The 11,016-nt window shown below is 47.6% G+C and overlaps 1 protein-coding gene across 6 annotated transcripts; it reads left to right on the top strand.

Moving 5' to 3' along the window:
• The first annotated feature begins 222 nt into the window (after positions 1-222).
• On the top strand, positions 223-10,996 carry vmp1 (vacuole membrane protein 1). Of its 6 annotated transcripts, none has more exons than XM_053873029.1 (12): positions 223-354; positions 1,134-1,240; positions 1,431-1,566; positions 1,741-1,831; positions 2,164-2,274; positions 4,557-4,724; positions 4,854-4,985; positions 6,339-6,419; positions 6,495-6,611; positions 8,555-8,616; positions 9,574-9,720; positions 9,805-10,333. In XM_053873029.1, exons 1-11 carry the CDS (start codon positions 341-343, stop codon positions 9,695-9,697), a joined length of 1,143 nt encoding a protein of 380 aa, XP_053729004.1. In that variant the 5' UTR covers positions 223-340; the 3' UTR covers positions 9,698-9,720; positions 9,805-10,333. The 6 variants fall into 6 exon arrangements, with proteins under 6 accessions (XP_053729004.1, XP_053728999.1, XP_053729003.1 ...); XM_053873024.1 differs by lacking the exon at positions 9,805-10,333 and adding an exon at positions 10,379-10,996 and having other exon boundaries at positions 224-354; positions 9,574-9,673; XM_053873028.1 differs by lacking the exon at positions 9,805-10,333 and adding an exon at positions 10,379-10,996 and having other exon boundaries at positions 325-436; positions 9,574-9,673.
• Positions 10,997-11,016: the final 20 nt, after the last annotated feature.

Genomic DNA, 11,016 nt, shown 5'->3' with positions numbered 1-11,016 from the left:
CCCAGGTGTTGTGTAGACTAGACCTTTGAGTGATGCGCAAGCCGATGGTTTGGGCTTAAGGATCAAAGTTGATTAAAGGATTGGTGCGTTGCCTCAGGACACCCGGGGCTCTGCAAAGCCTTTCTGAAAAACCCAATTTCTTCAACGGCCAAGCGGGTGACCCGCCAGCCTTTGGCTGTGTGACAACCGAACCCCTTCATGACGTCACAAACACGGGGGCACGTGCCCGCTGTGACGTGGTTTCCTCCAAGGCGTGTTGGAAACATAAAAGCGAGAGCGCGGAGCGATCGCTGAGCGACTCCTCTCGGCAACAGTGTGATCACCTGGGAAGGCAGCGGCGATGGAGGTTTTGCTGTAAGTGGTGAGATCGTGGGACCGATGTTTCACGATGGTTCTGTTCAGCAGGCTGGCAACATCCGATTGGACCACGCTACAAGTATTTTTCTTTTCCAAACTTCAGAATAAAAGTATTACTATTGCTAAGAAGGGGCCACATGATTTCCCTAGCAATATATACATTGAGGAAAATGACGTAGAAGGACACGTCACTGGGCATGGTTGAATAAAATGTCATTTGGTAAAACAAAGGGGGTATTTAAATCCTCCGGTGTATTATTGTGAAGTATAGTTCAGTAATAGCTTCCGGGTGAGGGCAGAGGAGCACAGGAAGGCGGTATGACTGTCACTTATCTTTGTGAAATACTGTCCCCTCTACCGTGACTGTCGTGTATTTGGCGTCGATAGTTGTCGGCGGCTCGAAACAAGGACTGACTGTGCTCACGCCGTCAGCAGTAAGTGGCCGTCCCAGTCGCCTGGCTGCAGCTTGGCCGGCTGGAGCACTGGAGGCTGACTTGCCTTCACTGGCAGCGTAGCGTCACCGCGAGTCGGAAGTTCACCGAGCAAGTTAGAGCCGCGTGCGTGTAGGTTACACTTTGTGACTTCGTGTAGTTCAACTGAAGCTAAACGGGTCAGAAGCCCCCCGTTGTAGTTGACTTCAGAGTCTTGTTTGGGCAGACAATTGTGGCTGACGAGGATTTGTTGGTGACCCTGAACTCGAGCGGCCTTCATCGGTGCTTGTCTGCTGCGCGAGTCTGAGTAAGACGCAGGGTGTTTTCGTGTTTGTCCTCCGCCAGAGCGCCTGTTATTCCGAACGTCAGGGACATGGCAGCCAATGGAGCGCGCTGTGAGCAGCCACAACGACGAGCCGCACCTAAAGACAAACAGAATGGCGAGTCAACAGGTGAGTGAGGAAGAACACAACCAAACAGACGTGACGACGTCTGCCCGCCTCTCCTGAGGTGTCCTGGTGAAGCTCAGCTGACGTGTGCCTGTTTGTAGTGGCATGCCGCCGGCTTCAGTTGAACAGGATGTCACCGTCCAGCTTGGATCGACTATGGCTGTGCCTCACCGAGACTGCTCTTCTCTTTCAGTCGACTCGTCCGTGAAAGAGAGGCGTCAGAAGGAAAAAGAGGAGCGCTTGTCCCTTGTGTTGTGGAGGAGGCCTGTCACCACTTTACATTACTTCCTACTGGAGACCCTCATCAAGCTCAAGGAGTGGACCTTTAAGTAAGCCACATGTTTGGTGTTGGAGCATTCTGTGACTGTTGTTTGGATTTGTGTTTGAATGTGTGTGTCACTGGAAGCACTGCTGACACAAGTCAAGCATTGTAAATCAGAAACATGGTCCTGTATTCGTCACAGACTTTTACAGTTGCTCTTCTGCTTCTCTTTTTCACCAAGGCTTTGGGAAAGACGAGGCGCAGTGTTCCTAGTTGTTGTAATATGCTCTCTCTTCTCGATCGCCTACTCCACAGAGGGCTCACACCAGATGGTATGACATGCTGTGGTTTTGTTTTTTTTTGTGGTGTAGCTCATCGACACTAACCTGATGTCGTGCACTGGAGTCTTAGGTGAAAGAGGTCGGCAGTGTTGTCATGCAACCTTTGGTCATCCAGTCACTGGGTCCGAAGGCTGTGTATACACTGTTCATTAACAACAGTCTGCAATAGTATTCTTAAACCACAAGTGACTGTTTTCATTTGCCCATTATTGTGTCTCGTCTCTTCTTTATGTACTGGCCCTTCTGAGTAAAATGAATAAAGCAAAACTCATAACTCTAACTCTTGTTTAAAATGAATAACTTTGCATTTTTATTCTCCACAGTTTGTTCAGTATCTGGAAAAGAAGTTCCTTTGGTGCGCATACTGGGTCGGGTTGGGGATCCTATCTTCAGTGGGTCTTGGCACAGGCTTGCACACCTTCCTTCTGTATCTGGTAAGATGCAAGTTGGTTTGCTTTTGAGACTTGTGCCGACAGAACCAGTAGGAAAACGGCTCCTGTTGCATCTCTTGTCCAACCACTCTTGTACGAAACAAAACAACATTGTCTCATTCAATGGAAAAGAATGACAGATGTAGATGTTATTCATTTAACACATTCACTCGACTCCCTGTTTCTACGCGCCTATTGTCAAATAGTGGTATAGCTCGAGTTTAAAAAGGAGATCTTGGAGGATCTTGTATGGAAAGCCTGTGACGAGATATTTTTGTCAATAACGCCCTAAACTCCTGGTGTTCATGAGCCAAGCTTTGTGTTGTAAGTAAGCAATTAAATGTGTCTCCGTTGGTAGACTCAGTATAAATAGTCAAAATCATAGAGGGGGTCCAGACTCGGTCTAAGATTGATAATGTGGTTCTTCTAGATCTCGTACAGATGTGGGTATGCTTACTCAGCTGGTTGCTCTCTGATGAAAGAATGGAAAAGGATGTTCTATGTTTGTGCTGTGACTCTTGGTTTTTCTTTTTTTGCTGCCTTTAAAGTATTTAGTTTGTCCTCCAGTGTGTTTCTGAGTCATCTTGAGATGAGATCTTATTCCCGTGTCCTGTTCATGTGGAAGCAGTTATTGTTTGAGTGGCCCGTTTCATTGCTTCAAGTAGCAGTCTCTCATGTACGGGTGTATCCAGAGCGTTCTTCACAGTCTAAAAACATGAACTGGTTGGTATTGGCAACCGACATGAGAAGTTTCTTCTTCCTTCACGTCTATGTTGTTCCTGCAGTTGAGCAGACAGGGACTCTCCTGCTGTGGCAGGGATTGATTGTTGTTGACCACCTCACTAACATGTCATTCTGAACAAAAACTAAAAAAGGAGGGAGAACAAAGATTCTCTGGAGGACTATAATTGTCCATTTACTTATTAAAAGTTGCTTTTTGAAAACAGCTTTAAAGTAAGCTACAGATGGAAAGACACATGGATTGATTATATGCAAATGTTTTTTGGCTGTTGTTTCTAAATCTTAAGAAACGGCACTTGGCTGGCAGTTATTCATTAATTGGAGATGAATTGAAGGAAGTAAATAAGAGAGAGGAAGTGTTTTATCCTTCCGTGTTTCCCATCAGGGGTTGCAGCAGCATTCTAGCTCCTCCACCTTTAACCTATTTCACTTACCTTGCCATTCCTGTCTTCATGACGTCATGGCTTAGAATCGTTTGAATATGTTGTACCCACTTCCTAGTGTTACCAAATGGGTTGCTGGTATCTCAACTGTCAGTTACTCTGAAATGAGACAAAACAAACAAAATAACTGATGTCGCATGGATCATTTCAGAGCCACTGTAGCTTCTCCTGTTGAATCTTTTCTGAAGCAGTGAAAATACTCATGATTTAATGGAACTTATTGTCAGCGATGTGGAGGTTTTCAAGGGCGTGAGAAATAATGTGGAATTTCATGAGTCAATGCTTGACCATGTTATAAGTCACGATGTGAGCAGAACATGGGTCAGTAGAGACTTGTTTGGGGGTTTTTTATGATAGCTTTTGCTTTGTTTTTACGGTGAAAGATCATTTCTTTCTTTCGTTGACTTGTCATCTATGAAAGTATTATGCATGTATCTTTTTGTTGTCTTCCTTGGCTGCATAACACGTCACATGTTTTGCTTGTTTACTAAAAATAAAGTGGCCCAAGCCACTTGGCACGCTGTCAATTTTGTTTTGGTCCACCACTACTGAAGTAAGACGAGCCATGTGAGCCACCCTTTCAAATGGAAAACCTGATTCTTAAAGTGCCAAGTCCAGTCAAGTCTCAATGAATTACCTGAACTATGCAGCAGGTTTATATTCATGTGATAGTAGAAACCAACCCTCCCGGTTTTGTCAGCAACATCCAGTTCTTGAAAGGAATTTACTTTACTTTTTTTAGAAATGTAATATAAGTCACCATTCAAACATATCTGTTTGCAATCCCTGTGTTTCCGTGTACAAAGGTAACGCCTAATTGTGTGCTGTTTTTTTTTTTTTTTAAGCCTGTAAAAATGGACGTGTTAAGTGATTGTGTGAATTAAGAAGTGCAGAATGAGTGTGGTGAGTTGAAGGTGTGAACTGAGCTGTGAATGACTTTGCAGGTGTGTTCCTTGTGCTCAGAAAACCATCTTAGCAGGCGTGTGTTTTGTAGGTGTGTGAGCACAAATGAGCGAGCAGTGTAACTGAAAGAACTGCCGTCAAAAGGGAGTCAGTGGTGAAAACTATGTTGATGCACCTCCGTAAACTCTGTCCTCTCAGGGTCCACATATAGCATCAGTCACTCTGGCAGCGTATGAGTGTGGTTCCACCGACTTCCCAGAGCCTCCGTACCCCGACCAGATCATGTGTCCCCAAGGCGCAGGAGTGGGGGACGGCGTCTCTCTCCTGTCAATCATGTCAAAGGTCCGCCTGGAGGCCTGTATGTGGGTGAGTGGTCAGTCAGCTGCAGTAGTCCACGCTGTGGCATTGCCTTCTGGACAGATTCCAGAGTCTCAAAACACGTGTCGGTGCATAGTTTTTCCAAATATCTCAACTAATGAATAAGGACGGTTTCAGGGTGCTGGTACTGCCATCGGAGAGCTGCCGCCATATTTTATGGCCAGAGCTGCACGTCAGTCTGGTGCTGATCCTGATGACGAAGACTACGAGGAGTTTGAGGAGATGCTGGAGCAGGCGCAGAGTGCGCAGGTCAGAGTCGAAATCAGACGCCGCTATAGTCAGTTACCACCCACCACAGCTAGAGGTCTCCAAGGAAGCAGAGCATTTCACAGTCCTGACACACTTTCGATACACTTCATCTTGCTTCTCCGGCGAGCCTTTGAAAATGAAGCACGAAAGAGCTGAAATATGCAGTTGAGAATGGCTGCTGGTCTTCTAGTCGAGGTCTCAGGTGGAAAAACCAACCTGGCTTCACACTTGAGGTCCGGGTCCAGCTCCAGGCCAGAAACTGTTGATGTCTTTTCTCATATCCATCATTTAGAAGTAGTTCAGGGACCACTGATTCACGATTGGTCCCATGGTGCCATGTGATTTTGCTGAAGCCCCTCCCCCTTTCTGCTTCCAGTAATTGTATCTGTGTGCGTGAGTCACCCGGAGCTCAACTCGCCGTTATAATCATCCCCTAGGGTTCTCGGTCGCCACCTTCCTCCCCTGCCCCACCCCCCACTGCTCACTTTTCACTGGCCTCTAATTTGAATGACAGACCATTTTGTCGGGAACCGGATCACATGACTGAGATCACATGCTGAGTCAGCAGAACAGCCATGGGAGAAAACATGCCATATCGTCCCAATTTTGACCTTGATCATGCCTTTGTTTTCTGTCCTTGTTGATCCAATTGGTCAGTTTCCTTCTGTGCACCAATATGTGTCTAAAAATGTAAGAGCTGTGAAATTACTGATCTGACTTGTTCAATATTAGACTCTCTGCTTTCAAATGAAGCATCTGGGCATTTATCTGGCCTCATTTGAATGAATAAAATCTATCACCTGCAGCACAGGTGCCATCGGTTGCACTGAATGGAATTCATTTTTCAAGTTTTTAGTTGTTGTTGTTGTTTTAGGTTCCAACTGTATTTAGTGTAAAAAATGACTATGGTGTTCAACAAGGGGAAATAAAATTGTATGATCGTTTCTAATGTCTAAACAATTGAAAATGCTAGTCATACTTTTAACACAATTGCAAGTTGTCAAATTGAAACTTTCCCGTGAACCAACGATTAATCATGCACTCCCACACAAGCCCTCCTCACAGATGTTTTCTGTTTAATCACCCCACAGTGGCCTTGGAGTTTAAAATGCACCGTGTTGTTTATCACGTCTGCCACAGACACTTCAGAAACCTGCTTGAGCAGTTGCATCTGATCCAACATGGAGACTCTGAAAAATGTTGACCAGTAAAGTAGAAACTTTTGCTGTGTCGGGTCCCAGTCATGTACATTCAAATTTGATATTAAAAAAAGCTAAAGTGTGGGTATTAAGCAGCAAACTGGCCAATGTCACACAATTCACACTGATCAATTTTGGCTGCGTCTCACTGCAGGACTTTGTCACGAGAGCCAAGTTGTGGGTCCAACACATGGTGCACAGAGTGGGATTCTTTGGGATCCTGGCCTGCGCTTCTGTAAGTTCAAGCCTTCTATTCAGCTGAAGGTGGAGAGGAAGCGGCTGCCCTCAAATGTCTTGATGGTCCTTTCAGATCCCAAACCCTCTCTTTGACCTTGCCGGGATCACCTGCGGACATTTCTTGGTCCCGTTCTGGACTTTCTTTGGAGCGACGCTGATTGGGAAAGCCATCGTTAAGATGCACATCCAGGTTTGTTGCAAACCACACTTCTGTTCTCACTCTCCAACACTTTAATACAACTGGAAACTTCAACAGTGTAGGCAGACTTAGGCTCTCACTTTGCACTGAAGCCACTCTTAACACTTAAAAAGAAATGATGAATAAACCATGTGATACATGGGTCGGAAAGTCAAAACCATTTCCGCTTGTGTTGAACTGCTGAACCGAGGATTGTGTCCCTAGATTTTTCCCGTGCTTTGGAAATGGGGGAGTGGGTTGCCAGAACCTCGCAGCTTTAACTTCACCTCCATGGCACATCCCATAACATCGCGCTGTCGAGTAGAAGTGCTGCCTGGTGTGTCACACGCCACCATTCGCTGTGCTCTTTAACTCAGTGGTCTTCAGTGCCGTCCTCAAAGGGCCAGGGACACGGGGCCCTGCAGGTGTTCAGCTGTGTGTGCTAGACTGGTTGGGTCAAAAACCTGCACCCCCTCGGCCTTTTGAGGAGTGGTTTAAAGGAAATCTCGGTTGGTTGCTGTGCGTGTTCCAAGTCCAAATATTCTTAGTCTGACCGTGTGATATCCATTCTAACTTGGACACAGTTGTTGCCCTCAATTTGCCAACTCAATAGTCACCTGAAGCATCAGGTCAAAACAAAGGGATAGTTGACAAACTCTTGATCACCCCAGCAATAGTCCATGACTCGCTTGGAAAAGGTATGTTGTTTATCTTGGACCTTTGCGTTTCCTTGTAGAATATACGATGCCATTATGAAGACATGAAACGCAGCCTTAGTCCTCTCTTCCCGTACTTCCGTTTATCTTTCAAGCATTACAGCATTCGAAGTTCAAATCCAGCTGAGGGACTGAAGTGAGCCCTTTCTTTGTGCTGCATTCTCCCTGTTTTCACGTGGGTTTTCCCCATATTGCGTATCAGGATTACTGGTGTCCCTGGTTCGCTCGGATGAATGTGTCAGCATTGAGTGATTCATCTGTTTCTCTCCATTTGTTGCCATGATTACATTTTCTTTTAGCATTGTTGTGTGAAGCAGTCAAAAGTTTCTTCAATCTTAATTCCAACCTTGATGAAAAATATGCTTGATTTATGTGGCCACACTTTGTGGATCTAAATCTGTGCAGTGATTTAGAGTGAAGTACAACAGAGGTGGTTTGTTCACCACACTGAGCAGGATTGGAGAGTGAGTGGGCTCACCTCTCTCCCAGCTGCGCCCCAGGGAGTCGTGCTCTGGATTCCCAGCGGATTCACCTCTGCGTCTGTGGTCATTGTCAGATGAGAAGTCCCTCAGGCTGATGGAGCCCTGTCAGAACTCAGGCTTCTGGCGGAGGTTTTGAGACCATCAAGACCATGTAAGCAGACTGGAGATGGACGCAGCTTCTAACTGAAGCCCGCTGGATCTCCAACTAATGACTGAGCACATTGTTGAGTCTTCCACCCCAGTGACTCATGCTGGTCTGAGAGCGTCTGCACGCTGCATAGCCCTTCATCTTTGGGGGGTACCAGCCGCTGAGCTCCCTCTCATCAGTGGGAGGTATGGGGAGTGTGGAGGTGACATGAGAGGGAGGAGGAAATGAAACACTGGACCCAACAGGTCATACCCCGTCTGGATTAGTCCAGGGGGCCGTGTGTCATGCTCTTTGAACAGCTTCAGCTTCAGCCCCCTGCTCGGATGAGGTCACACACATTCCCACGTTTAGCTTCTGTCCCTCATTTCTCCGAGCTCTATGCCACGTACACGGAGCCACATGTGAGGGATGCAGCTTGTCTTCTGTCATCATCTGCCTCTGAGTCCCTTTACAGGGTCATAATCATAGTTTGTGTACGATGGGTCAGTTTAGCCAAAGGAGCCATTAAAAACCCATTGTTCCCCAGTGGGGCTGCTGCGAACCGACACTCGGGTGACTTGTTGGAAATGTTGATTCTGTGTTTCACCAAAGCCTAATCTACTCTTCCAGAAACTGTTTGTCATCATGACCTTCAGCAAGCACATAGTGGAGCACATGGTGTCACTTATTGGGTACGTATGTTCCTTACCTCCGACAAAGGTGTGAACGTTCCTGTAACACACGCACACACACACACACACAGTTCAGTGTTTGTACGTGGGTGAGCTGTTGATTCTTTTGTGTTTGTATGTCAGTTTGTACATGTCACAGACCGAGCTACCAACGGTCCGTAGTATATTGAAGTTATACTTTATGTTAAAATAGCCGTTTCTTACTTTAATGTATTGACTTTAATTTGACTGAGGGGACGACTGGGTTTGCTCACTCACTGCTGCACAGCCTCTTCCTCACATCCTGCGTGCGTGCGTTCTCGGACCTCCGTCAGCCTACTGCCACCTGCTGTCTGATTGAGGTCTGGATGAAAAGAAATGGTGGCAAAAGTATCTTTGGTGTTCTTTTGGCCAGAATGGGCTCTTGTTTCTGCTCATATTCATGCATTCACATGTGCAATGTGCAGCGTGGGGAAGGCTCCTCCGGTTGTCCGTCCTCCACCTCCGTATCAGACTTGACTCTTCTCGTGAGGATCAGCCCGTGATGACTGGCCATGGTGCAGTGTCGTGTCGCACTGGGCTGCACTTGCTTTGACCAAGAAGGTCCATGGTCCTGTGTTTAGTCTGCACTCCTGTCTGTCCAAGTGCTTAGTGAGCACTTCCTTCAGCTCCAGATGAGCCATGGCTGAGCTCATGGCCGCGGCCTAATAAGGGCATCACACACCCAGATTGGAAGCCTTCCCACTCAGAAGGCTCCACTGTTGGTAAAGGTGATGACCTCATGTCGACTCACTTCCTGCTGGAAGCCACTGACAAAGAGCTGAGGAGTATAAAGGCAGCGCTGAGGCGCTGCTGCCTCAGTCTCCTCCGCACCGGAGGGTGGACGGAGCAGATACCTGACAGCCAGATTCAAGCCCACTTTTGAAGGTAAGAACTTTGCTCACACGCTCACTTGTCCTTCTTCTCTGTGGATGTTAGATCGGTGCCCAAAGTGGGAGCCTCGCTCCAGAAGCCCTTCAGCCAGTACCTGGAGGCTCAGAGGAACAAGCTGCACCATGCAGGCGGCGGCGCTGCCACGGTAGGAGCCACCTCTTTCACCTGATCCTGCAACAGGGCTGGCTGAGGGTGAGGGGCTGTTGGAGGATGTTCGGCAGTGGACTGGTGGAAACAGACGACAAAGCTAGTGTGATGATGACTTTCTTCTGACAGAGTGGCAGTGTTGTCCTTCAGTCTGTTCATGCAGTCAGAAGGAGACGGTTGTCTTGCGGAGGGTGATGTTTCTGTGGGAAGATAGAAATGACCATGCGGCAGCTGCACACAGCACGAGGCAAAGCAGGAGGAAAAAGAACAGATGCTCATTTCAATCACAGGAGCTGGATCTTCAGTATAGTTATTGACTTTATATAGGTGGTGTTTAGCTCTCAGTGCCATTGAAACATGGATTGGAGAGGCAACTATACAACATTAAAATGCTTCTTATTCACCATCTGTAGATGGAACTGGGTTTGTTGAAAACCGTTTGCCCTCAGTAGCCATTGTGTTTTCTGTCATGGTGTCATGCCATAGTTAGTTTTGAAGGCTTTGACTGTGGTGTTCTGTGTGCAGAAGATGAGCCTTTTCTTTCATCACACAAAATCACTTTATATGATGAATATCTGGAGCTCGTGAAGCTTTGAGTGAGGGTGTAGCATTGGTTGGACTCAGGAAGTGTTGGGTGAGGAGTGCCGCCTCAGCAGCTTGCCGTGCACGGAAGTGACGCGCGTGTGCGCTGCTCCCCCTGCAGGACGAGAACTGGCTGTCCTGGGTGTTCGAGAAGGTGGTTCTGGTCATGGTCTGCTACTTCGTCATCTCCATCGTCAACTCCATGGCGCAGAGCTACAGCAGGCGGCTGCAGCAGCAGAAGCACTGCGAGGAGAAGAGCAAGTGAGGAGCCAGGGACGCTGTCACACACCTGTCCACCACAAACCTCATCCCTTCACCCGGAGGCTGAGCTGCTCCCAGGCCGGTGTGAGTGTGTGGTGCGGCCCTCGCTGTCCTCCTGTCTGTAGTCGTGTGAGTGAGCGTGTGTGTGACGTGAAGACACCTCTGAAGTGAAGCAGCTGCGTGGACGGGCAGTGCCCAGCAGAAGCCATGCCTTAGACGCACGGGTCCAGACCACCCACCTCTGGACTTCTGACTTGACTTGGTTAGGTGTGTGGACCATGGTCTCCATCAGCTCCTCCCCCGACAGACAGCAGGACCCACTCAGTCTTCATTTGCTTCCTGTTCTGGAACTGGGCTGAAGCAAGGCCCAGGTGCTGGTGTCACTGGGGCTTTGCTCCGCGAGCTCGTGCGCTGGGCTCGGCTCCTTTCTGCTCTGTACATTCAGGATCCAGTCTGATATAAAAGCATCTCAATCATGTCCAGTGCTTCTGTTCTTAT

Source organism: Synchiropus splendidus, chromosome 8 (assembly GCF_027744825.2).
Source record: "Synchiropus splendidus isolate RoL2022-P1 chromosome 8, RoL_Sspl_1.0, whole genome shotgun sequence".
Taxonomy (NCBI): domain Eukaryota; kingdom Metazoa; phylum Chordata; class Actinopteri; order Syngnathiformes; family Callionymidae; genus Synchiropus; species Synchiropus splendidus.
The sequence above is the reverse complement of the archived record's forward strand: the minus strand, read 5'-3'. Positions and strand labels throughout refer to the sequence as shown.

Bases quoted from the DNA above. Each gene is read 5' to 3' on its own strand.
- vmp1 (XM_053873024.1), top strand. The intron at 6,612-8,554 runs GTTTGTTGCAAA...CTACTCTTCCAG, and splicing joins TCGTTAAGATGCACATCCAG to AAACTGTTTGTCATCATGAC. The intron at 8,617-9,573 runs GTACGTATGTTC...TGTGGATGTTAG, and splicing joins CACATGGTGTCACTTATTGG to ATCGGTGCCCAAAGTGGGAG.